This window comes from Herpailurus yagouaroundi, unplaced genomic scaffold (assembly GCF_014898765.1).
Source record: "Herpailurus yagouaroundi ecotype Mexico unplaced genomic scaffold, PumYag 140, whole genome shotgun sequence".
Classification (NCBI taxonomy): domain Eukaryota; kingdom Metazoa; phylum Chordata; class Mammalia; order Carnivora; family Felidae; genus Herpailurus; species Herpailurus yagouaroundi.
In genome coordinates, this window is record NW_024412395.1 from 80,967,349 (window position 1) to 80,995,055 (window position 27,707).

Genomic DNA, 27,707 nt, shown 5'->3' on the forward strand with positions numbered 1-27,707 from the left:
ACTTAGTGTCTAGTTCATGCAACTTACTCACTGAATCATCCCCCTACTAACAGTTTCTGGTTGCAGATGTAAAACAGCACCAGACTTACTAAAACTTTGCTGCATGCTTTATAGTTTATCTTATGTTTTTAGCCAATGAAATTCCATTTCTAATCAATTTAAGAATATTTATTTATTCATTAAAAGTCATAATATCAATAAAAGACTTCAATTTTCCAAGACATCACATGGACATTTGAAACTATACATATGAGTATACCTAAGGGAATCTTTTATGTGTTGATAGGTTGGAAGTAATGGGTCATATTTAGAAAGCCCCTCATTTTCACAAAACCGAACGTCCTTTCCAATGGGCAAGATGACTGTATGATAAATGTTGAGTGGTCTCTGATGGGTGCTAATGAAAAGTAAAAGGATGAGCATTCATATTTATGGAGTTCTTCCTCTGTGCCAGGTACCATCCTTAGTTTATCTCATTTACTCCTCACAACAACCTTACCCTCATTTCAGAGATCAGAAAACTGAAGGCCTGAGAGATAAGTAACTTGTTTGAGGTCACACAATTACAAGTGGCCTAGCTGGGATAGGAGCTCAGGCCTTCTGATGCCAGAATTGGTCTTCCTACCCATTACACTGTCTTTCAGAATAAATAATACACTGAACAGGTCAGAACATTCTTGAGATGTTTCAGTATTGAAAGCTTCCTTTGATTACTGGGGAAAGAGCTCATTTACTCTATCTCTTAAGTGAGAGTTAATCACCCTAAAGACTCTGAAGTTTCCTTTAAAAAAAAAAATCTAGATGTGGGCAAGGGTTGCTCTGTGTGCAAACAGGTAGGAAAGCAGCTTTCCATCTGTGGGTCTCAACGTCAGGTGCATAGTCTGAGCCACTGAGATCGGTGGCAATATTGGTAAATTTCATCTTTGGTATTGCTCACCTCACACTGCTCTCCACTTGTTTTGAGCTGCCATGTTCACCAGGTATCTAGAGCTTGTGCATCGCCTGCCGCCCTGCCAGAGGGAACCTGGTCTGAGAAGTCCCTGATACGTTGGTGTGTTAGTTCAGTATGTGACCCAACCTAGCGGTAGAAGCATAAAGAAGAGTCTAAAAAGGCAAGATTTCCACGACAATCTTTTTTACAAGGTTCCTAGGACAAGGGTATTTAAAGCTGCTAAGCAGAACTGCCCCATTGCTAGAGGTTGCACATACTCATTTACTTGCTTAGCCTTGGATAATCTCACCTCTAATATCATAAAAATAAAACAAGATTTTATATATGCATATACACCATATATATTTTTTTGATGAACCACCTGAGATTAAATTGCAGACTTTGTGTATTTCTTCCTTTAGCGGCACATATTTCCTGAGAGCAATGAGTTTCTCATTCGTAGACACAATGTAATTACCACACTCAAGAAAATTAACATTGATGCAATATTATTTTTTTTTTAATGTTTACTCACCTTTGAGAGAGAGAGAGACAGACAGAGCACAAGCAGGGGAGGGGCAGAGACACAGGGAGACACAGAATCAGAAGCAGGCTCCAGGCTCTGAGCTGTCAGCCCAGAGCCTGACGCAGGGCTCAAACCCACAATCCGTGAGATCATGACCTGAGCCGAAGTCAGGCTCTCAACTGACTGAGCCACCCAGGTGCCCCGCAATATTACTTTCTAATACATAGTCCATATTCAAATTTTCCTAATTATACCAATAATGTTCCTTATAGTTTTTCCCCCCAAGCAATCCAGGACTCTACTCAGGATCATGTATTGTATTTAATTGTCTCATGTCTTTAGAATCTTGTTCTTCATGACATTTGACTTTTTTGAAGAGGATAGACTAGTTGCTTTTCAGATTGCTCTCAATTTTGATTTGTCTGTTTCCTTGTGATTAGATTCAGATGCAACATTTTTGGCAAGAAGAGTATGTAAGTGACAATACATCCTTCCCAGCAATCACATCAAGAGACACAAAATATCCCTTCATATTTATTTCATTTGTTATAATTTGTTTTATTATAGGGGATGTTAAATTTCATTATTTAGTTAAAGGTGGTGTCTACTAGATTTCTCCATTGTAAAGATACATTTTCCCTTTGTAATAAATAAGTAGCCTGTGATACTTTGAAATTGTGTGTGAAGCCAGCTTTGAAACACAACGGCAACAGTGTGTTAAACGTGAAATAAAGACCACTCTCTGAGATTAAGACAAGGTCTCAATCACTTAGATTACTGGGTTTCACCCTTCCTAGAATAGTCCCTACTGATTTTGAAAACTAGCTGGAGGAAGAGAACAGAAGTGAAGGGAATGATGTGCTTTGTGTAGCATTATCATCAATCCCATTACCCTCTATCATCTGGAAGGTGTTACTTTGTACTTTATAACCTTGAGGAACCAAGTGATCGTTGGTTCCGCGTAGAAAAATTGCTTTGTGGTTGAAACTCTGTAATCAACAATCCCATGAGCCCCAAGATGGGGGCTTTCTAATTTGAGAGTTTGGTCTAGAAGGGTCTTATAGCCTCTCTAGTCTTTTTTCTATCTCAGGAGCCTGTGAACAAGATGAGAACAATAACCACTGCTCGGGTCCTCCCAGTGCTTACAGGCTCCCCAACTGAAGGACCACTGTTCTAGCTAGCCACCTTGGCCATGGGAGACACCTGGCCTCCACTCCTTAGCAGGGCTAGAAAAGAGGGACAAACTTAAGAACAACTGGAATAAACCAGCCTAAGCACAAGGAGCTATCAACCAAGTCAAAAAAAAAAAGGTTCTTTCTCCTTCTTGCCGATTCAGAAATTCTCACTTGTGCTTTTTCTCCTTTTGCTCTGGAAGGTGATGATGTCCCACCCCAAAATATGACCCCACCAATGTCCCTGATTAAAGGAATAAAAAGTCCAGAGAGTCAGAGGGGCCGGGACAGCCCCAGGACATCAGGCTGCAACAGCTCCACAGGCCCCATGGACGTGAGAAGGGCCAAGGGGACACTCCCAGCAGAAGGACAAGGTAATCACTTCTGGGGTATACAGATGCTCCCCACCCCCACCCCCACCCAGCTTGTCTGTGGCTCTTGGCTCATTTAAAGCATCTGCCAGGGCCACACAGCAGCTGTGATGTAAGCTGTCTGAAAGCCACCCCATTGAAAAGAGGAAATGAGCAGTGTTTCCAACAATGTCTGGGATTAATGTTCACCATGCATATTCCTAAAGAGTCAGTACATGTTTTAAGGGTTTGCTGCACCAACATGCACTGCCAAGCTGTTCTGTGCTCTCCTCACTCCTGGCAGCAGTATGTAATGACACAGCTCCCTGTGCTCATCAGGGAGACACGCTACTGGATTTACCAGGATATTCAACACCCTCCCTGGGGCAAGGGAGCCTGGTGACATGACCCTGCCAACAGGAAGAGTCCCCTGAGAGAAGCCGCCCTCCAGCCTGAGGCCTGTTCACAGAGAGAGAAGGACCCTGGGTTTCTACTGAAGGGTGACGCAGAGCAAATCCACATCCTCTATGACTTAGGCCCACTTAAAGTTCTTATCCTTAAGGGCTGACAGTCTAGGAGGAGACTAAGATGCTTATACAAGAGCAATAATGCAGAGACAGTGCAGCAATAGCTTCCACGGGGGGCTTTGATCTAAAAGCAACTCATAAAGCAAAAATTGCTTAGAGTCCAAATTACCCGAGAGTCCCTTAGGGAGGTGCCATGCTGGACACTTTCTAGACCATTTTCTAGAAAGTGCAGCCCAGCCAGCTATTCCTCCTTCATGGGAGTGTTGGGCTGCTTTCTCTGGCTGAGCCCCAGATGAAGGAGATCAGTGTGTGTTTGGGTGCCAGACAATGTGAAGAAAGTATCTCTGTTAACGGCAGAATCACACTCAGGGCTGCAAGAAACTCACTCTCTGAGAGGCACATGGGAACTGAGAACCACAAAGACAGCAAGTATGGCATCTTTCATTTTCATCTCACGCCACTCAGGGACAGGATGCCTCACTGTTTAAGTCTCTGACTCCCTCCCTCCTTCCCCCAAGCATGTATAGTTGAAACCTTGTAAGCATAAATTAAATACATAGATCAGTAACTCCTTTATGTGTTTGCAGCTTCTCTAACACTGCAATGGTCAAAATCAAACTCCTCTCTTTCACTACCTCTCTATCTCTTTCTCCAAAGATGTCATTTTCACTTATAAACTATTTCTGTAAGGAATCTTTCTCCTACAACACTCTCCCCTTTTATACTTGCATGGCAGTGATCCTCTATTAAATTTGATACAAATGAACCAAACTTTAGGTACAGTCATGTCAGTAACAAGGGTGTTCTAGGAGGTTGCATAGCCCAAGACAAATCACAGCAAACACACACACACACACACACACACACACACACATACACACACACACACACTTGGACATTTTTATAAAGGGAGTATCTGATTAGAATGGGGGCGCCTGGGTGGCTCAGTTGGTTGGGTGTCAGATTTCAGTTCAGGTCAGGATCTCACAGTTTATGAGTTCAAGCCCAGCATCGGGCTCTGTGTTGACAGCTCACAGCCTGGAGTCTGCTTTGGATTCTGTGTCTCCCTCTCTCTCTGCCCCTCCCCTGCTCATTCTCTGTCTCTCCCTCCCTCTCAAAAACAAATAAACACTAAAAAAAAAAAAAAAAGAAAGAAAGAAAAGAAAAGAAAAAATGAATACCAGGGCCATGACTATGATAAGAATGCAGCCTAAAGCCCCAAGTGTGTTGGCTAAGTGTGTGTAAATTAATATGTATATGAGAGCACATGTGTGTATGAGGGTATGTGTATGCTTATAAGCCTACATGAGTACTTGTGTGTATATATGTGTGTGTGATTATGCAGGCATGCATGCCTGAGGACAAGTGTGCATGTATTGATGTGTGTCCTTGTTCATGCATGGTACATGTGTACATGCGTGCACACATGCATATATGGTTGTGCATGCATGCGTGTGCACACTCGCTTTGCATATATATGTGTGTGCACACCTGTAATCAGATGTGTGTGCACATCTGTAAATGTGTGTGTTTCTGTGTGTGCATCTTATGCCTGTGTGTGTATGTGTGTGTCCTTGTAAGCATCCACTGTGGCCAGTGGCCAGCTCTCCTCCTGACCCCTGTGCCACAGTGATAGGGAAGGGAACGTTATAGAAACACCTTCAACTCTTCTAAGCAACAGAGGGAAATACAGCTTCCAACTTCTCAGTGGCCTGAGGACCTGGAGTCACTGAGCAGTCCCAGAATTGATCCATAGGGTAGGCTGTACTGCAGAGCACTGCAGAGAGACATGTGATGGAAAAGGGAAGCAGAGGCTGAAATCACATAGCCCTGTGCCCAGGGGCTGGGCTACACACCACCCTAGCCTTGCCAATATAGGGCTGCTTGAGTCCAGAGAGACCCCTTTGCCAGAGTCTCACAAAGGCATGACATAGGCTAGTGGCAGTCCCACACTGACCTCCAGAGAGCAGGACGTAAATGCTGGCCCTGCTCTGCCAAATCCCAGGAGTAGGGCTGACCCTGCACTCTGGCAAGCACCTGAGCACACTAGCATCTGCCTGCTGGGAATTCGGGGAGCACAGTCCAGGTGAAGCCTGCCTCCCCTGCACTGGGGCTAACATTGTCCATGCTTGTGTTTATTTTCAAGAAGATTCCGAAGACCCCACACCGGGACACTTCTTGCTGGGTCCAGATGGAGAAAACATTGGCCTATCCCTCCCCAGGCCTACTGAAACCGAGGAGCCTCTTTCAAGTAAAGGTAAGATGTTACACCGCAGGCCAGCCTCACTTTTATATGGAAAGATTTTACCTGTAGCTTCCAAAACTTCCCAGCAGCAGAGACATCATTAAAAACAGATGCAAGTCAGCCAGTTTCTCCCCTCTCACTGACACAGAGGTGCTTCTGTAGCTCAGACACAATAACCCAATGTTTGCATGACAAGTTTACTCTTGCTGGAGCATCTGGAGAGGGAAGTTCCTGTGGAATGGCTTGGAGGAGGTCTAATGTGCTGTGTTGATGCCTTGATGAGAATGATAAAGCCCTTTGGTAATTGCCCAAACTAAACACTGCCTTTTCTCTTCTTTCCAGCCACCTTCCAGAGGTGGAGATGGTTAATTGGTAATCCAATCAGGTATCCTTGTTATGTTGGTTCATTGCTGCAAATCATTTGGCTTCTGACAGATATCAAAGCAGTTTCCAAAAACCCTCTGGCACATTACCTTTTTGGAGAAGAGATGCTGGCTCTGGGCAATAGCCATTTTGCAAAGGGAAAAAAAAAATGAAGTCAGAGGGTGATGAGTATCAACCACCCAGGAACCATCATGATGTGTATGTGTGAGACGTATGCCCAGCAGGCCTCTTGATGAGGGAGATTAAAATCTGTACTCATTTGGTGAGTTATGTCACCACTGGCTTAATAAAAAGAGCATGGATTCAAAGCCAGGAGATTTGAGTAGCCCTGGCTTGTCCTCTGCCTCCATCTACATGTCAGATGACTTTGGGTCAGTCCCTGACTATTGCTGCAGTTTACGTATTGCATCTATTGCTTGGAAATAGATGATTAGTACCTGGGTTTCCAGAAACTAGAATGCATTCAGTTCCAAATTCAGTGTTAAAGAACTTTCATCACCACTTGGGTTATCGCATGATATAAGTATAAAAATAACTTGGATCTGTATTGGCAGAAGCAGAATTTGGACAGGTGGAGGCCACTGTCAGTGTGACACAGCTGGTACAACAACTGGAGAGCAAATATGATTCTGTTCACCTGCCGCACATTTGTCCACTCCGTTCTAGGAGAAATAGCTCCCCTTTTGGTAAAGCAAAAGCCAGAAGCAGAAAAGGAAATAAATATTTAGGCTTTAAGTTCGTTGTCACATTGTCAGTATGATGTTTCAGTCATTTTAGTATTCTCAGCACCTAACATCGTCCCTAACACATACATAGCAGGATCACAATCAATTTTCATTGAAAAGTCTTTCAATAATGTCCACACAAAAGGAGGAAAGAGAAATGAAACTTATGCTGAATAAATGGAGACTTGTCTGCCATCTTGTGCTAGTTCCATGAACAATACATTTAATCCTCTCAAGCCTAAAGGCATTCACGGTAAGCTTGTTGAATGAATCAATCCATCAGTCAGTCAGTCACTGGCCTCTTGCCAGCCTTTCCTCCACATACAATTGGTGGACCTTTAGCTTTGATGGTGATTGGAATGTGTCCTGGAAGACAAGGCAGAACCTGAAACCCACATCTCCCTACGGGGGGCCCATAGAACAGGTCTAGCCTTTGGAGAGTCTCTGTGAATAGGAAAGATTTTGTTGCTGTTGTTTTCTTTCATTTCATTTTGAGAAGGAGTATACTAAAAAAAAAATGTTCAACTCTTGCAAAGGACTTGCTCCAATTACACCAAACCCTTTGTAGCTCAGTTTGTTCAGATCCATCTCTACCATCCTCCCCTCTCTATCCTTCCAGTCTCATCTCCCATCACATTCAGGCCCACTCTTTCCTCATCTCTCCGATGGCCCAGACATTCAGGCTTCCTTCTCTTATGCCCCTCCCAGCCTTTGCCCAATTGCTCACAAATATTGAGAATTGTTTTAAGTTCCAGGCAAAGGCTCATCTTTTCTGGGACAGTTTTCTTAATAAATCCACCTCCTCTCTTATAACTGCCTCAGCCCATTCCTCTCTCTCAATCCCAGCTTTGTGATTATTGTTTTTAATCTGCATCTGTTTTCTGTTTAGCTCCCCAAATATATTACATGAGTCCCAGAGAACCTCTTATCTTTATCATATGTCCAAGAAATACTTGCTGATTGATTTGAATACCCCAGGTACCACAAAGGAAAGTTCTTTGGGGATCACGTTGGGTTGTTGTTGTTGTTGTTGTTGTTGTTAATTTTTTAAAAATCTTGAGTAAAGGAGACAATATGATCTGTCTGATCTTTCTGAGACTCTCAGACTCTGTCAACATCTATTTGGAAATACATTCTTAGGCAATTAGATCATGATATCTTGCTTTCAGAGAGCATAGAGAAATGGATATAAACCTTCAGAAGAAAAAAAAAAAAAGATGTGAAGGCTAGAGATGGAATTTGACACTCTTGGTTATGTTGGGATATTGCAACACTTAGAAAATGCAAAGGCTTAAGAAAGGAAAAGTTCACTTGGAAGGATATAAGTCAAAGCAGTGGCTGTGCTCTCTGCATTGCTTATCCTTGAGTCAGATCCTTCACCTATGTTCCCAGTCATGGTGGCCACAAGAGAAGTTTTCTTTTATAAGTTTTTTTATTGCAAGAAGTTCAAGGATGTCTGTGCCAGTGATTCAGGTTGAGACTTCAGGTCCCATGTAAATGTAAATTCTTTTTTATTTAATGTTTGTTTGTTTGTTTGTTTGTTTGTTTGTTTAGAGAGAGGAGGGGCAGAGAGAGGGAGAAAAAGAGAGAACCCCAAGCAGGCTCCATGCTGTAAGCAAGAACCTGACACAGGGCTCAATCTCACGAACCATGAGATCATGACCTGAGCTGAAATCAAGAGTCAGACACTTAACCAACTGAGCCACCCATATGCCCCCATGTAAATTTAAATTCTTGATCTCTTTCAGAGTTTCCAGTTAGCACTTGTTCTTGTCCTAAATGGATTTTTACCCCAAATATGTTCTTTATGTTTTGGTCATTTATTTTATTATTTTTTTAATGTTTATTTGTGTGTGTGTGTGTGTGTGTGAGAGAGAGAGAGAGAGAGAGAGAGAGAGAGAGAGAGAGAGAGAGCATGAGAAGGGGAGGAGCAGAGAGAGAGAGAGAGGGAGACAGAGGATCCAAAGCAGGCTCTGCACTGTGAGTGCAGAGTCCAATTCAGGGCTCAAACTCCTGAACCACGAGATCATGACCTGAGCCGAAATTGAGAGTTGGCTGCTTAACTGACTGAGCAACCCAGGCACCCCTGTTTTGGTCATTTAATTAGCATCCTTCTTCTTACAACTTCTTCTTGGTTCTTGGTATGGTGGTTTTAAAATATGTCCACAAATTCTCTGACACTTGTTCCTCCAAAAGGGAGAAACTAATACTCCCTCCCTTGAGTGTAGACGGGACATAGTGGCTCATTTCTAATAAATGTAGAATATGACAGAATTGACCCACACGGAGCCTGGGTCATAAAAGGCACTGCGGCTTCCTCCTGGCTCTTTCTCTTGGATTCCTCACTCTGGGGAAAGCCAACCACTATGTCTGTCATGAGGCTACTCAAGCAACCTTGTGGAGAGGTCCATATGACAAGGAAGTAACACCTCCTGCCAACAGCTAGAATAAACTTTCCAGGCTTATGGGTAAACTACCTTGAGAGGAGATGCTCTAGCCCCAGTGAAACCTTCAGATGACCACCCTGCCTGACATTGTGACTACAGCCTCACAAGAAACCCTGCACTAGAATCACACACCAAAGCCACTCCCAGATTCCCACAGAAACTATGCAAGATATAATAAAGGTTTCTTGTTCTTAGGTCAGTAGATTTGGTGATAGTTTTAGCAATAGATCATATACTTCGTGTCACTTCCTGGTGATCTGCAATTTGGTAAACAGAAACATGTAGGGTCTGAAGAATATTCCAGCTGGTCTCAAAACACTGATTATTTGGAAGCAAACATACTAAACGGTTGACTTTTTCTTTGCTTTCCCCATTTGGCATCTGTGATAATGCTGGTTGTGGCAACCCATGGGTAAAAGAATACAATTTTCCTTGAGTAGTCTTTCTCTTAACAACTGGTGCCTTAAAGAAGATGACAGGAGAGTTAAAGGAGGAAAAGTCCATTGGGGTGCCTGGGTGGCTCAGTCAGTTGAGTGTCTGACTTTGTCTCAGGTCGTGATCTCACAGTTCATGGATTTAAGCTCTAAATTGGGCTTTGCACTGACAGTGCAGAGTCTGCTTCAGATTCTCTCTCTCTCTCTCTCTCTCTCTCTGCCCCTTTCCCCACCTCTCTCTAAAATAAATAAACATTGAATTAAAAAAAATAAAGGAGGAAAAGTCCTTTAGACAAAGTAGTGTTCAGGGTAAAAAGAAAGAACTCCAGACTAAGGGTCCAAAGTCTTGGGGTTTATGCTCAGCTCTACCACCTGCAATTTCTGTGATCATGGCCAAGTAATTTCACTGCTGTGGACTTCAGCTTCCTCATATGGGAAAAGAGTAGATGGAATTAGATCCAATCCTCCCAGACTATGTCCCATAGAACTCCAACTCCTCAAAAGATTAACAGGCATTATGTAAAAAACAAAAGATTCTGAGGTCAAGTAAGTGTGGAAACCAGTGAGCTAAATTAGCTAAGCAGATTCCTTACTGCAGGACTTCACAAGGCCTCTAATATGCTAATGTGAATTACTGCTCTTTCAGATGAGGATATGCATTGTTGCCCAAACTTATTTGACCACTTAATTATTTATTGTTTTCAGCAAAGCACATGCGGATCTAAGTCATTTTTGGAACACTTTGGAAAATGCTAAACTGGTGCTTTCTAAGGTTCCTTCCAGCTATAATGTTGTATGTTACTAAATATGCCCTTTTCCCAAGGAGACTCTCCTGGTGGGGCAGTTCTGCTGTCTAAATCCTGAAGCAGGATCTCAGCCATTCAATAATTCACGACTGTTCTTATACTCATTTTCCAAACATCACTTCTAATCATAAGGCCCACAATCCATCCATCTCTGAGTGAGAAGTAGAGGAAAGTAAGAAGCAGCCAGTGTGCAAATTTTAGACTGATTGCAAATTTTGTCCAATCAGTGTTTGTTAATAACCCGTAAGAAATAATGTTGCCAGTTCTAACAATCTCCGGTCAATTGAAATATAGGAAAATGTGACTGGATATGGTCACTTGGCACCTAGCACTGTCTTCCAGTGGGCCTTCCTGTATTGCAGAGGCAAGGCTAAAAACACTTCCTGGATAACCTTTGCCATCAGGAGGCTACACGCAAATTGGGTTCTGCCAAAGAGCTGCTCTAGCAAGAGCCATGGAGGGCAGAAGCAAGGCAGAAGCTTTGGGCTACTTGTGCTGACAAGCAAGCTCATGAAGACTGAGGTAGTTGCTACAGCAACTTTATAAGCACCAAGTTCTGTATCGTAACTCCATTCCTTTTTAAAATACATGGTGGTTCCTGTTCTCCACTAAGCCCTGACCAACATACTCTCCTTACAGAAATTATGGGAGATTCCCATGAGGCTCAGCATGGAGCTAATTTGGGTCTGTCACATAGACCACACAGCAGGCTGTGATAGCTGTGCTTATTCCTGGACTTCATAGAGAAGTAGGGTTCTTTCCCTCATCACAGTGAGGCCAGCAAAGCCCCAGCAGCCCACACTGGAAGGTGTTCTGATAGCCACCAGCAGAGAGCCACTAAAAAATACTAGGAAGCCTCCTTTCCTTTGACAAAAACCTCTCATGATTACTATAAGCACAAAGACTCCCCTACCTCATATTTGGCTAAAAATGTGTCATCACCACTTTATGCCTCCCAAAGAAGAAAAATGTCAAAAATTATAGTTCTCTCTGAATCTGTTGGAAATTATTTTTTTAAGGAAAACAATCAATAATGAAGTATTGAAGAATATTTAGTTCCTCTTTATTTTTTTGCATATGATGGTACTTACATTTTTTAGAAAGCCCATGAAATTATGAATTCTACCTCCCTTACATTTGTGCTATTTCGGAGAACCCCAGAGTCAAGATGGAATGGAGGCATGACCTTCATCATCATTTAAGCAGAGGAAGCGCTTATCAAATAGACTTGCTGAGGACACTAGTAAATTATATGGATAACAGCAAAGCTGTCTGGTTGAAGTGGGGTTGGTCTATGTCCCCCCCAACTTCTCCACAGCTCAGCTAATTCTTTCCCTTCTAAGCTTGTTCCTGGATAGGGGGTCTATACAGAGCCACCAGAGATATGAGACCACAGTTTGCAAACTCTCTCATTCTATAGATAAGGACACTGAGGCCCAGGAAAGTATGGTGATTTGCCCAAAGTCACACAGCTTCTATGTGGCAAATCTAAGGCTCAAATCCAGATCTTCCTGCACCCACTCAGGTCAAAGCTCTTCCTACTAAATCATATTTACCTCCAGTCCTTCTTGTCCAAGTTTCCAGGCTTCAACGACTAGCTGAATTCCCACCTTCTTTGTGACGGCTTACCTGATGTCATGCTAATTGCCGATTTCTTAGATTCCACTAATTCTTACTGCCTGGGCCTCTCACCAGGCACTCCATCACTTCCTTTACCATTTTTACTTTTTATCTTCTTTCTTCAAGATTTAAAACTCCTATGGGGTTAATCCCCTTTATCTACTTCTGAATATCCCAGAAAATACCACAGGCACTCCTGGAATACTGCCCATAAATAATGGTTGAAACTGTGAGTAGCAGAGACTTTAATTGTTCACCAATATCCATTCTTTCATTATTCCTTTTATTAAAAGCATCCAGGGGCACCTGAGTGGCTCAGTTGGTTGAGCATCTGACTCTTCATCATGCCTCAGTTCATGATCTCACAGTTGATGGGCTCGAGCCCCTTGTTGGGATTTGTACTGACAGTGCAGAGCCTGCTTGGGATTCTCTCCCTCTCTCTCTGCTCCTCCCCCACTCACACACGTGTGTGTATGTGCATTCTTTCTCTCTCCCTCTCTCAAAATAAATAAATACACATTTAAAAGCATCCAAATTTAGCTGAATATATGGCTGCTGGCTAGAAATTACGTTTTTCCAGCCTCTCTTGCAACCAAGTATGGCCATGTGACTAAGTTGTGGCTAATGAAATGTGAATAGAAGTAACGCATGCAACTTCCAGGTTATTTTCTTAAAAAGGACACTGCTTGCCTTCCTCTTTACCAAAGGAGGTTGGTCTTCTTTCCCCTTGGACTCGGCTGAGGTGGTAAAACAGCTCAACCAGGTAGAAGAGGGCAATAGTCGATGAGATAATGGAGCCATAAGATATAAGAAACATCAGTGCTCAGATAACTTCATGAAGCAAAGCCACCCTGATCTGCCCACCTACCTCTCAACTCTTATCAGAAAGATAAATAAATGTTTATCTTTTAGAGTCTCTTATCACAGCAGCTCACCATGTTCCTTAGCTAAAATAATGCGACTATAATAACATCTGCCATCCCAAACCATAAGAGACTCTTAAAAACAGAGAACAAACTGAGGGTTGCTGGAGGGGAGGTGGGCAGGGGGATGGGCTAAATGGGTGATGGGTATTAAGGAAGGCACTTGTGATGAGCACTGGGCATTATATGTAAGTGATGAATCACTAAATTCTACTCCTGAAATCATTATTACACTATATGTTAACTAACATATAGTTGGACTTAAATAAGTTGGACTTAAATAAAAATTAAAAATAAAAAAAAAGTTCATGCTACCCAAAAAAAGGATTATTGTCAAATGTGTTCCCAATTCCAGTCCTCAGAATGATACTGAAATACATGATAAAGTGTGTTTCCTTGTTAGCATCAAAAAATATCTGCCATCCCAGTTCCCACTTGGTAACATATTGCAGTACATCTTGTAAAGTATTAAGTAAACTTCTTATATAAAATATTATTAGACCTAAAAGAGAGAAGACCCATTACATGTGTGTTTAACTCCTATAATAAAATGTGAATGCCTATCATATGCAAGGGACAGAGAAAGAGGTTGATATTGAGCGCAAACATTCTCAGGCACTGTGTCACTGGTGTCATCTCATTCCATCAGCCAGTAATCCCATGAAGTGAGTATTTTCATTCACATATCAATGTGGGGAAACAAACACAGGAGCCTAACTCCCCTGTGCACTTTGATTCACCCTGTAAGCAGTGAGCTTATTCATTCCCAGGCATCCCTATCCCAGAGCTTGTGCTCTCTCATCCTGTTTCCAAGGCTCAGCATCTGTGGCTCCTGCCCAGCAGGGCCTCACAGCCCATGTGAGGACAGACTCACAAGGAATGAACTCCACCACAAGACAGAATGGCAGGAGTGCTACTTTAGAGGCCTAACCAACACGATTCAGGGGTGTTCAAGGAAGGAGTGATCAATTCTAACCTAGAGTATCCAAGGGCTCCAGGGAGGGATTTTTGCAGAGAAATTCCATTTGCACTAACCTTTGAGAAATTAGTAAAAGTGGATAAACAGTGCAGAGAGAAAGACATGACCAGCTGAGGGACCAGCATGAACAAAGACAGGAAAGTAGAATATGTGTAGAAAATGACAAGCGGCCATGCGTATGGATTGTGAGGGGCTTTGCGGGAGGAGACGGGGCTGAAAGTCAGGCCAGGGCCAGAGCAGAGAAGACCTTGTGTTCCAGGATAAAGCTATCGATGCTGCTTTTTAGGCAACAAGGAATCACAGATGTTTGAGGAGGGGTGTCATGTAACCCAGTGCGTGTGCCAGCATGAAGGAACAGGCAAGAGAAAAGGCTGAGCACTCAGGCTACTGCAGAGCCATCCAGGCAACAGCTGATGAGGGTCTGAACAGAAGGCAGTGCGCAGACGTGGGAGATGCTGCCTGGATGTGGGGACGTGCACCAGCTCTCTAAATCTGAGCAGCCAGTGACAAGCCTGATACTAGAGTCTCTTTACAAAACTAGCTACAATCTTCATCTCCAATTTTCCACTCAAATTACCTTTTTTCTGTTTTCACTTTCAGTTAAGAGGGTTTCTTTGGAGGCTGTGGGTGGGGAGGGGGAGGGGGATGTATTACACTTAAGATAAAGCAACAGTAAAGGCCCTGGAGCCCATCCCCCCCAGCAGCACACGCAGGGCCACAGCTCTCTCTTGAGTGGCATTCAGTTCCAGCCACGTCCCTCATTTTTAAAAAAAATTTTTTTTGATGTTTATATTTATTTTTGAAGGAAAGAGAGACAGAGCGTGAGGGGGGAGGGGCAGGGAGAGAGGGAGATACAGAATCCAAAGCAGGATCCAGGCTCTGAGCTGTCAGCACAGAGCCCCACGTGCGGCTCAAACCTGTAAACCACGAGATCATGACCTGAGCAGAAGTCGGAGGCTTAACCGACTGAGCCACACAGGCGCCCCTCCACCCCCCTCATTGTAAGTTACACTCCCCACCAACACACATACAAAATAAATTTCAGTGTCACACACCTCTCAGCTTGTCAGTGTGCAGTGTGCCTGTTTTCTGGCTTATGTGCTCTTGGGGAAATGGTTGAGCTTCCTAGCAGACAACAATGGTATACAGTAAGAGTCCTAAGGAAAACCCTCAGAGCAAATTTCTTGGGAGCTGTAAGGCAAAGGGTGAGGCGGTAAGCAGTGATGGAAAGTGTGTGTATAACCCTGTACCCTCTTACCCCCACACACAGCGAGGTTTCTCTTTCATGATTGTTTTAGCCTCTTTTTCCTTTCCAACCACCGACCACTCAATTCTTTGAGGGAAAATTAACATTCATTATGCAATTTATCTCTCTCCTTTTAATCCGGAGTGTCTGTCTCCAAGGTCCCTACTCAATAATTAATGTTTGTTCTCATTTCCCATTCTCCAGAGCATCTATTCTTGAACTGTAGGGTCAACAATTAACACTAATTATGGCTTTTCCTCTCTCCAGTGTTGGTTCTCAGAATCCCAAGTTGCGCTGCTCAGCCTAAGTTGTGTGTGTGTGTGCGGCTGTGTGTGTGTACTCGAGAGGTGGAAAAACACCAAGGAACAGGCTTTTCCAAGCCCACCACAGTTTAGCAAATCAATAAAAACAAACATTCTTTTTTGGCACCCTCTCTAGTTTATTATCAGTAATGAGACAAAGAAGCATAAATACATACATACACATATAAATATATTTGGAAATGAGTCTGGAGGGGGACGGTTAGAAGATTTCAAAATACTTTCCAGTTGGAATTTTCTATGATTCCTTCTGACTTTTTCCTCCGTATTGTTACCTCCTCAATATCACAAACCCGCCCTGCCCCACCCCCATACCCACCCCCCAAATTTCCCATTAAAAACTGTTCTTCCATTTCAGATCCACTCAGTTGACCCCTTTGCAATCCATTACCACCACCACCCCTTAATTTTCCTTCTCTGGTCTGTCATCCAAATTCTCCTCATCCATTAAAACAGCATTGCTTCAACGAGTTTTCATTTTGACTGACAAGGACAGCCAGAAGAATAATTTTTGCCCAAGGTAACTTTAAGAGATTGCAAAAAAAAAGAATCATGAGGGCTGTGCAAAAGCCTGTCTGTCTTCTTGGCTGGAATCAGATGGGTTAGAATCCCCCCCGACTCCCCTGGTCCAACCCTTGTATTTGCACTACAGCTGCAGGCTGGGGCTCCTCACGCTTGTCTGTCATCCCCCCGTTGCTGCACGCTCTGGGGCCCCATAGCACATCTGCTGTTCAAATCTGGGCATCTCCTCACAGCATGTGTCAAGCATTAACTGTTTCATGCTCTTGCTCTGTAAAAAGTTTTCCTCTCAGAATTTCAGCATCATGGTCCCTACAGGATTTCACTCTTAAACATCTTCAATAAAAGTATTATTTTCTTCAGCACTTTTTAAACCCCAGATCAACCTTCTCTCCATGATAGCACCAACAGATTTTTTTAAACCATTCAGTTTATTATGAGGCTTAAGCATCAAAGCCTCCACTTGGTTTTCCTTTGTCTTGAGGTAAGAAAAATAGCTTTTTTCAAGACTTTTTCACACTCACAGGTAAAGCCCTTATTGTTTTTCAGCCTATGAATCTATCAATTCAAATACCAGCCATGAAAAGGAGGGGTCTAGTATTCAACACCTCCTAAAAGGTAAGCTTTTCCTCTAAAAAGGTCACTTCTAGGGGCACCTGGGTGGCTGAGTTGGTTAAACATCCAACTTCAGCTCAGGTCATGATCTCACGGTTTGTGAGTTCAAGCCCCATATCAGGCTCTGTGCTGACAGCTCAGAGCCTGGAGCCAGCTTCAGATTCTGTGTCCCCTCTCTCTCTGCCCCTCCTCTGCTCGCGCTCTGTCTCTCTTCTCTCTCTCAAAAATAAATAAACTTAAAAAAAAAAAAAAGGTCAGGGCGCCTGGGTGGCTTAGTCGGTTAAGTGTCCAACTTCAGCTCAGGTCATGATCTCACGGTTCATGAGTTTGAGGCCCGCCTCAGGCTCTGTGCTGACAGCTCAGAGCCTGGAACCTGCTTTGGATTCTGTGTCTCCCTCTTTCTTTGCCCCTACCCCACTCACACTGTCTCTCTCTGTCTCTCAAAAATAAATAAATGTTAAAAACAACTTTTTAAAAAAGGTCACCTCTACTTCTCTTCTATGTCATTTGACTCCCATACATATTATTTGATACCGAGACCTCCAGAAACACACAATTTCTCCCCAAATATAGCAATAAGTAGGAAAGAGGATTCACTTCTTGGAGAGCCTGAGAAATGTGGTGTCCTCATGAGTTATGCATGGGCAGCACTGTGTGCTGTGGTCTGAGTGTAAATCTTAGGGGAGAAGAGAAGCTGAACCAAGTGCTTGTACTTGGCTGGCCCAGGAAGGGAAATCTGCAAGGATGCCCTGTAGGTTCTGCAGGTCACACACTGCACAATTCACATTATGATGAGGTAGACATTGCCCCTCGCATTGTGCTCAGCCTGCACAACTACAAATGAGGAAACTTTGAAAAATGCTCCCAGGCATGGTTTTTTTTTTTTTTTTTTTTGGTTTTTTGTTTTTTTTAAGAGAGAGAGAGGGTGCAAGTGAATGAGGGGCAGAGAGAGAGAGAACCCCAGGAGGGACAAAGAGAAAGAATCGGGGCTTAAGCATACAAACTGTGAGATCATGACTTAAGCTGAAGTCAGATGCTTAATGACTCAGCCACCTAGGCCCCCACTCAGGCATGTTTTCTAAATGGAGGACTGAGGCCAGCACTACCTCTTCCAAGCTTCCTTTCATACTTCACTCCCCCCCATGCAGAAAGAAGCCAAAACGAGAAGTGTAGGCTGACTTTGCAGCTCATCCTCCACCTACCACCATTGCTGCTTCTGCTTCAGACCAGGGGTAAATGATGATTATGTAGAGACCGCCTCTCTCTCCCCAAAATTGTCTTTGATTAATAGAGAAATGTGTATGGTCTTCCTCACTGCTTATTTGGGGACAGGCAGCAATGAATCTCCAATGAAGGACCTGCTATAGTGACAGGAAGCAATGCCACAGATGGTTTGCTGGAGCCAGAGCTGGGGGGAGGGAATTGGTTTTGCCAGACACCACAAGACTAAAAGGAGAGAAGGCACAATCATATGCTTGCCAATCCCAAAATCTGTAAGCAGAGAATACTCGAGAGCCTGGCTTTCTGCATTACCCTTCCTGCCATTCTCCTTGGATGGACATGCTGACCATGGTAGGAAGTTTCAGTGTCAGTTCTGTTCATTCTCACTTATTAGTTGGAACTGGGCCAGAGCAGCTCTTAATAGGAGCTCTCTAGTGAATGATGATGGTGATGGTGGAGATGATAGGTACCACTGTTATCTCTCTTTGATATGCCAAGCACTGTGCTGAATGCTTTACATTCATTATTTCACTTCATCCTCACACCAATGATAGGAGGTAAATTCTATCATTATCTTCATTTTTCATCTAGGACAACGTGGCTCAGAGAGGTTAAGTGACTTGCCTAAGGTCACACACTAAATGGAGAAGCTGTGATTGGAAGCCAAGAACCCTTCCTTTTTTACCACGATGCAGTGGTAGTGGTGATATCAATCTAAATAGGCATGTTGCCATCTGACAGTATGGAGAGTTTAGGAAATTACTGACCTAACAACTCCTATAAATAAATGGTTTTTGTTACACATCCTTTTATTCCTCCAATTTCCCTTACTCAGCATCAGACACCCTTTTGTGGGTAACAGTGAAAATGATTTACAACTTTCAGAGACATGGGGAGGACAGAAGCTGAATAAAAGTAGGAATAGGTTGGGAGAACCAAACTCTTGAGACAGATTTTCAAGTAAGATAGGCCATTTACAGAGTAGCTCTCCAGACCAGAATCATTCTTCCTAATACGGCCAAAAATGTTATAATTTCATTTCACTCTGCTATTGAAAATCTTACTAGGCTCACTTTGAATTCAGAAGTATTCTCTTATAAGGTTGACACTTCTGAGAAGCTATAGTCATTTACACTTTAGTAAAAATTTATTTGATCAGATGGCTGTCTTCTTGCAACCTAGCTGAGAACAGCTGCTCTGAAGGACTAAAAATTCTGACAGGGGTTAAAACAGAGGTGGGTAATTTGAAGGTAAAGAGTGTTTTAAGAATTGAAACATTCCTAACTGGTGGGTTGCCCTGGAGAGCTTGGATGAACAGAAGGACATTAGCTATATGAGGAGAAGGCCCAAAAAGAAAAGTACAGAAAGGGAAATAGTAGAGTGCCAAAGACAAATTTAGACTATTTCAGAATTGCTCCATGGCAAGCTTTATATCCATGAAAGGGAAAGAAAACTTATTTCCTCTCTTCTCTACTCCTAGTAACTAAAAGATCTTAGGCTAATGCAAATCTCTTTCTTATCTCCAAGCTTTTGAACATACTGTTGCCTTTGCCTGGAATACAATTCCTCATCTCCTCCTATCTCCTGTCATTTTTAAAAACTGTGGTAAAATACATACAACCTAAAATTTACCACCTTAATGATTTTTACATGTGCCATTCACATTGTTAAGTAGATTCACATTGTTGTGCAACCAATCTCCAGAACTCTTTTCTTCTTGCAAAACTGAAATGCTATACCCATTAAATAACAACTCTCCATTCTAATGGGACTGCAGATATAAGCACCTCTTTCAGGGCTTAGATGTAGGAACCATATTTGTTCCTTTGATTTGCTCAATGACCTTAACAAACAATTCTTGCATCTCTTTGTGCGTGACATTTGCTTTTAAGTAAATGGATATAACACTACTTTGAAAATACTTGATACTCCCTGGAATTGAGTTCAAAGAACACTTTAAGACATCTATTCATTGGAATCACCTGTAGATCTTTCACAACTTTTTGTTTTCTTTTTGGTCATTTGGTTTTAATGAATATTTTCAGGAAAAAAATGATATGATTCTAAAAAATTATGTAGATGGTGGAACTTGGGTATTTGTGGACTGGAAGTTCAGTTTCAACTATTGCAAATGACTTCACAAATCAGGGACACATACACTATGTCATCTTACAGAGGCATGGAAAACAGAAGACCATCACTAAGCTAGTGAGTGAACCTAGCCCTCCTCTGGGTACCCACATCTCACTGCTGTGATCCATGTTTATTATAACACCTGCAATTACTCTTGAGAAGTTATTTTTCAAAAAGAACACTGATTTTTTCATATAAATATTTTTTAATGGCACGAAAAAGAAGGCCAGCTCCTTGGGCTGGTAATGAACGTAAGAGAAAGTAAAGTGGTTTAACATTTTGATGATTCTCTGCCAAGAAAACAGTTTTATAAATCACTCTAATGCTTTATTTATAGACTCATTAAGAGCTTGAAAAACTCCCCCTCATTTTTCATTTATACTTTAGTTTTATTGGGGATATGATATACACTAGGGGTATTCACAAAACTAAGGATTCTTGAAATTCGTGGAATGTGTCCCTCCCAGGTAGCCAGAATCTGCTATTCACTTAGCGTATAATATGTACAAGGGATCAGGGCCTTGCTCAAGCAGTGAAGTAGTGCTTAGCACAATGCATTTTAAGGCTGGTGTGGATTTTAATGTGTGTGTGTGTGTGTGTGTGTGTGTGTGTGTGTATCAGTTATATTTCTCAACCTATAAAGTTTATGTTTTCTTCTATCAGAATGATCAAAAAATTGTAACTTTCCTTAACTAGTAATCCATAAATACTCTTTCCTGTTTCACCACTCTTCAGACATTTGTGCTATAAAGAAGCCTGAGGCTTTCCTTTAGGAATTTTTGCCTCCTAGCTTCTCTCTTGCTTCTTTCAGTCATCTCCCTGTGGCCTATGGATTTTCGTTTGCTGTTTTCTTAGTTCTCTACAATTCCTTATTTGAAAAATAATGAAGACGTGAGCATTGGACCATGTCCAACAGAAAGAATTAGTGAATCTGTTTTACAAAGCACATAAGCTTGCTTATTCATTTATTCATTCAACAAACACTAATCGATCATCTCCTAATGCCATATACTGTATTAGGCACAAGAATAGAATTGAGAGACAAAGTCTATTCCTTAGTGTCATCCATAGTAGTAACATGTGGTGAGAGCTATGAATACTCAGAGCTAACTCAGCCTGCAGCTTGAGAAGGCTTTTGAAGTAAGACAGCACTTAAGCTGAGTTTCTAAGGATATACATAGGAACCAGCCAAGTGGAGAAGAGTTAAGGCTGCTCCAGGGAAAGGGACCACATTAAGGTTAGAGAACATGGTGACACAGGAGAAATGTAAGCAGCTTATAATGACTGGCCCTCAGGGTACATGTAGGGAAGGGAGTGGGGAGAAATGCAGTTAGCTAGTGGGGTAGGCAGAAGCCAGATCATAAAAAGCCATAGCAGCAACTAAGAAATTTTCCCAAAGACAGTGAGATCCCATTTAAACTGGAATTGGTATAACCAGATTTTTATTTTAGAGAAATGACTTTTCCAGCTATCTAAAAAAACAATTGAAGGCGGTAGGATTAGAGGTTAGACCAGATGTCTATTCTTGTTTGAGAGTGAGTGACCAAGAACAGTATCTTCTACAGAATTAAGATCACCACATGAACTGAAATGACCACTTTGTGTGTAGCTCCACCTTTAGCCTCTCTTGTTAATTCCCTTCTTCCTCACAGTCTTCCACCACAGGTATCCTTATTAATCCTACGGTGTACCTTGACTGGAGGGTTTCTCATGTAGTTGATATTTTGTTGCCATACAACTTATATTTAAATCCCATCATCTAGCTTGTCTTCCATTTGGGGCGTGGTAAACTGCCATGTACCTTTCGACCTCTCCATAAAAAATAATTCATGAACTTTTGAGAGAAGTTGGTATTCCCAAAGCTAAAGCCAAACCCTTGAGACTGAGCTAGACTTGATCTAAGAAGAAAGACGTAAGTAAAAGAACTGTTATTTCAACTTGGAAGAAAAATATTGCCCTTGCATTTACTAGGCATTTCCATATTTACATTCAGACTGACTTATAGCTTCTAGATGAGTCTACTTGGCTCCTTTAATAGACCTTCCTGGGGTATGTCTTTAGCTTGGAGATTTTCTCAGGTCTTTAGTAACTGTTTGATATGCCCATCTCACCCTCCTCTTCATCCAAGAAGATTTAAAGTAAAAATGTGTAGCATAAATAACGTCTTAAATCTTATCCCAAGTATTTGATAGTGACAATACCAAGAGGCCATCTTGGGTCTTGGTTTCCTGCACTAAACAAGCAGATCAAGATTTATTATAGCATGTCCAACACTCCACAGGTCATAGACATCTTGAGTCATATCATATAAAATAAGTATTTTTAGATATCATTTTTAAGGAAAGGTCATAGCACTATGTAAAGGAACCAGAATTACCCTTCCTTTTATGGTTTAATCTATACTGGGAAGATTTTTTTTAATTAATCTGGAATTTGCCTTTGCATTTTCCATCTTTGACCAAAAATACAAAACCATGAAGGTACAAAGCCTGACTTTTAGGACTTCTCCCACTGGCTTCGGCTGGGCTCAGCAGGTCCAAGTGCAAAGCTGTGAGAAGGCAAAAGTGCTTTCTGAGATCTGCTTGGCAGTGGATATATCCCCTGTCCAATGAGGAACCACTGCAAATCATGAAGAAATTGTCATGGGCGCATACTAAGGATCAAAGAGTAATCATGCCTTAGAAATGGCATGTGTGAGAAAAGGCCCTACACATATTTAAAGAGGCTCCTGCCAGCACCTCCAAAAGCTACTGCCCTTGTAACCACAGAATGTTTGGCCACGTGGAGCCTGCAAGTCTCTTGTTCTTTCCAAGCCCTGACACACGACCATGAAGGAGCCAGGTGGCCCGGTTTGCCTGATAAGATGACTTTTTGGTTTGGTCTCTATTCTGATACCAGATGAGGCCCACCAGAGTATCCCATACCAAGGAAAACAAGTTTTCTGAAACAATGGGAATAAATATCATTATATTTCATTTTTATCAAAACAATGAATAATGATAACTTCAGTATTAAACACCATTAACATAAGTTTAAACAGAAGGAAATTTTAAGGCACCCTATTCCACGCTAGAATCAGATACTCTTTCCTGCTTTTGAGTGTTTGGTGAAGGATCTCATGATTTGAAGAAGGCAGAAGAGTTTGGGATGAGACCCCATCTAGCAAGGGTCATCTCTGAAACTGCCTGATTATCTGGTGGGAATGCTATCTCCTTGCTAAAAGCCTGTGGTTAGATTAATGCTAGCAGTTGAAAATCTGCTCTGGTCTGATGGTGGGCAGCCAGAGAAGGAATGTGTTTTCTGTTTATCTCTTTAGTGGCAGAAATATTCATCACAGAAAGACTCCGAGCTCCCAGTTTCAGGCAGGCCTAGAAGTTGTGCAGTCTGTAGTCTGTGAATGTACACACCAGCTCAGAATGATGAGAAAGAGCCAGGCCTGTGTTCACAGCCAGTTGCCTGCATTGGTTGATGGGTCAGTCAGTTCCTTCAGCTTGATAACAGGGGTAGATCCTGCCTCATTGTTCAGAGAGGAAGTTTTACCACCCCCATTGCTTTATCTCCCAGGAATGTAGTTTGAGCTGTGTCTCCTCCTTGACAGCTTGGACCTCAGTAAATTACCAGGGTCTTGACCCAAGAGATGGAGAAGTCCTAAGCGATTTTTTTTAGTCTCCTATCTAAAAATGTGTTTACATTTCTTGAACTCTGGCTGACTGATTCATTCTCCTGGTGTTGCAAGAACTTTCTTTATGCATTAGAATTTATAAGTTTCATTTCTAAGAAGCCCAAAGTTCCTTCCAAGCCACAGTGAAGTGAACCTCATCTCAATGCAATTCTGCTGGGCTGGGTTTGTCCAGAGGATGGATCACGGCCAAGCAGCTGTGATGTGGCAAGCACAAGTCAGGCTAATGGAGGGAGTGTGATGTGGAGGGAAAAGTATTAGATGCTATGTTGGGAGATCTGGGTTCAGGTTCTGGTCTTACACTGTTTCAAGGAACAGCCTTAAGCCAATCTCACGAAGCCACTCTCTGGACCTCAGTTCCCCCAGCTGTTTTAAAAAAGGAATGTTTTAAATCTGTCCTAAAGCCATTTCAAACCAGAAGAACAGGACAGCTGAAAAACAACAGAAAACGAAAGGTTGGCCCACAAGGAATGAGTAGAGGTTTCAGGTCAAAGAGACAAAGATGCCACAGGCTCTTAAAAGTAACAAGCATGGAAATAAGTTTTTGTTGGACACTCAACCCACACTAGAGACTAAAACCCTTGTTAGTGGAGCCATGTGCTTAGCTAAATCTGTTCCCCAAACAAACATTCCTTTATAAATATTAAATTTACTTGCTTAGGGATAAAAAGAAAAGCAAAATAAATTCTATCCTTTTGCAGCATGGGGTTTGAGTCTTGGGCTCAAATCCTCACTCAAAACCTCACTAGTGGTACAACCTTAGGTAGATTAGTTTACCTTTCAAGCCTCAGCTTCCACACCTGTGGAAAGCAGTGATAACTCAACCATGGAGGAAAGCCACACAGATTAACATCGTCTGCGAGGCACCTGCTTTATGGAAAGTTCCATGATCTCCCACCAGCCCTACTTTGGCCATTGCCTTTGTTTGCTTTATGTTTCCACTTCTTTTCTTTTCTTTTTTTTTTTTTTACTTTTTTTTAGTGTTTACTTATTTTTGATAGAGAGAGAGGGAGACCCAAAATCCGAAGCAGGCTCCAGGCTCTGAGCTGTCAGCACAGAGAGCAATGCGGGGCTCGAACCCACGAACCAAGAGATAATGACCTGAGCTGAGGAAGGACACTTAACCAAATGAGCCACCCAGGCGCCCCTTTATGTTTCCACTTCTGTTGCCCCTCCACATTATGAGGGAAAAGGGAAATCTCTGATCCCTCTATCTGGAAGATTGCACTGAAGCATTTTCTTCAGTGAAGTACAATCATACAAAATTTATATTCAACAGTATCAGCAGATTTTTTTTTCATCAATATTTCCTTTTTAATTTCAGCTGTATCTGAATTTTAGTAGCACAAAGAATTTACTTTTGTTCTTTTAAAAAGCAACCAAAACAAGAAAAATAGAAATTTGAGTGTAAGTTCTCAACACTATACTTAACATTGTATTTATACTGTGCTTATAGTGGGTCCAGGTGTCGTTTAGTGAGTAAATATGAATGCCATAGGTGTATGTGTGTTTATAACCCTATATACATGAACTAGGTGTGTTTGTATATAGTATATATAAAAATTAATGAGACCTAGATCTGACAGCTTTGATCCTTTTCTGATTTTCACCATAGCAAACAATGAATCCAGAACCTATCTTCACACGAATCTTAATGAAACCTCACCTTTGACCCAAAAGCCAGAGAAGCAGGTACAGTATTGACTCTGAATGAGCATGAGACTGGGAGGCTGGACTATTGGGTTCTTGCCTCAGCTTGCTGTGTGACCCTGGGTAAGTGTCTTCACCTCTCTGGGCCTCATTTGCCTCATCAGTAAAATGAGACAAATGGACTATAAAATCACAGAGGTTCCTTGGAATGTCTTAACTCAGCTTGGACTGTTTTGTGTGGCTCTTCATGTGCCTGAATAAGTTGAATAGGCCTCTCCCTGACTTCTACAAAGCCAAAAAGGGAAGAGGGAAAACAGAAAGGCAATAGCCACTCAGACTCTGTACTAAAGGGCCCATTTTTTCCCATCCAATTCTCATTCCTAATGGGGAGGGAAAAAAAAATAACAATCAAGAAAAAAATGTAAGGCTACTGTGAAAAAAGGAGAAGTATGTTTCATCTGGATGGGTCAGAAATGTCTATTGGTGTTTCAAGGACATACATTCATAAGTATCAGTTTGTTACTTCATTTGAAGCTTTGAGGCTGGACTGTCTTCAAATTCACTCTAGAGAGACAACTCAGGAGGAATTCCTGGAGCTGTACCCAGGGTCTCAGAGAACCTGAGGCAGAAACAGCGCAGTTCCAGGGCACACTCAGGTCTCTCGACCTGCTGGGCCACAGCCTGGGCAGACAGAGGGGTGCATGATCTCTATTTCTCCCTTATCTCCAACTTCCTGCCACAGCCTGGCTTTCTCCTCTTTCCTCACATTTATTAAAAAACAATAATAATAAAAGTAGTTTTAGTTTCATGTGTGTGCCTAGCTGGGTTCTGAGAAAGGACCTGAACTCTCACTGTTAGAACCCCGGGCCGGGTCAGGCCTCCACTGAGGTAAAACACAGCTGAGCTGACCCTTCTTGCTACTGAGGAAACACTGAACCAACGTTTGCATTTTTTTTTTTTTTTTTACATGCCTGCTTTGAAGACAGCCTTTATGAGGGATCTAGAAGGTTTTCTTTTTTAAGACAGTCTGTAACCAAGGAAAATATACCCTGCTATATTTTGATAATTCCACAATTCCAAAGGCCTTGCAGATGCCTCACTTACCCAAAACGCACTCCAAATTCACACAGCTCCCCTGGTTGTATTTCAGGAGACTAATATCGCCAGCAATAAAACAGTGGCTCAGTCACGTCAGATGAAGCCCTAGACTGAATTATTAGCCTTGCAGTCAGAAAGAGGAACACCAGGCCGAGGGTCTTAAACCCTAATCCTGGGTTTCCCCGGAGAAGCTGTGGCAAACCAGGTTACTGAGAACCTCGTGTGCCTTTTTTGTGAAAGGAGGGCCGTTCCTCCCAACACAACCGGTTGGTTTGTTCAAGTCACAGTGGTCTTACTTCCTTTAGAAGTAGCCCCCAAGAGGAAAGCCATTCGAGGAAAAGCCTAGGGAGCCCCACCAGCCCCTAAACACAGAGAAAATGGCAGGGGGCGGGGGAGACTGAGGAAGGTGGAGGCTGCTCCCATGCCTCCCCACCCCCTTACTTCTTGAGGCTAATGGCCCTTTATTAGATTAATCACTGACTTCAATTTTAACTACTTCCTCAACCTACTCCATGTAAATGACTAATTTCATGTTTACTGTAAAGCATCTGGAAAGGATTTAGAAACAAATTTCTGCCCAGCAGATTTCAGTTACGTACCTTGATGGGCCGCTGGCAAATCCAGTGGATTCCTTGCAGGGTTGCCTTCCCACTCTGAAGCAGGCTAGGATAGCACACAAAATTGATCTTTATCAGCATCAGCAGTTTCTACTTTTCTTTCCTTCCCATTAATTCCTCACTGAATTCGCCCTCTCCCTCCCCTCACTGGGGTCTGACCTTATTAGGAGTTCAGCCACATAAAGCACTTTTACTTTTTATCATTGCGCTAGCTGTGAGGAAAGAAAGAGAGAAAGAAAAAACCCAGAGGTGGAATATATGGGCATCCCCATGTTTCCACGAGAAGTCACAGACCTAGACGTGGAAAACAGTTTCTGACGCGTGGGTGAGAGGAAAAGCCAGCCGTGACCGGGTTCGTGGATTTAGCCCCTGGGCGAGGGAGGCTGCCTCGGGGCGCCCCCTAGCGGCTGCATTTGAAGCCTCGAAGGCTCGTGTGCGTCTGTTCCGTGGAACCGAGCGGGAAGGACTGGGGCTCCGGCCTCCCACACGCGGGGTGGCAAATTGCGCGACTAGGTCCTGAGCCGCCCCTTCCACAGCCGG

General features: G+C 42.6%; 1 protein-coding gene and 1 long non-coding RNA gene across 7 annotated transcripts in view; one reads left to right on the forward strand and one right to left on the reverse strand.

The window, feature by feature from the left end:
* KIAA2012 (KIAA2012 ortholog) overlaps positions 1–27,707 on the forward strand; it is a 107,565-nt gene that overhangs the window by 29,696 nt on the left and 50,162 nt on the right. For 3 of the 6 annotated variants that reach the window (XM_040475877.1, XM_040475874.1, XM_040475880.1), the window contains 4 exons: positions 2,833–3,003; positions 5,653–5,763; positions 16,704–16,772; positions 25,418–25,494. In XM_040475877.1, coding sequence (XP_040331811.1) covers positions 2,833–3,003; positions 5,653–5,763; positions 16,704–16,772; positions 25,418–25,494 — 428 coding nt within the window. The remainder of the gene's footprint in view (positions 1–2,832; positions 3,004–5,652; positions 5,764–16,703; positions 16,773–25,417; positions 25,495–27,707) is intronic. The other 3 variants (XM_040475876.1, XM_040475879.1, XM_040475875.1) reach the window with 2 other exon arrangements.
* On the reverse strand, positions 154–27,534 carry LOC121030924 (uncharacterized). Its single transcript, XR_005790468.1, has 3 exons — positions 27,327–27,534; positions 27,150–27,213; positions 154–1,078 (listed from the first exon to the last, which is right to left on the reverse strand). It is a non-coding gene; the product is annotated as an uncharacterized LOC121030924 (long non-coding RNA).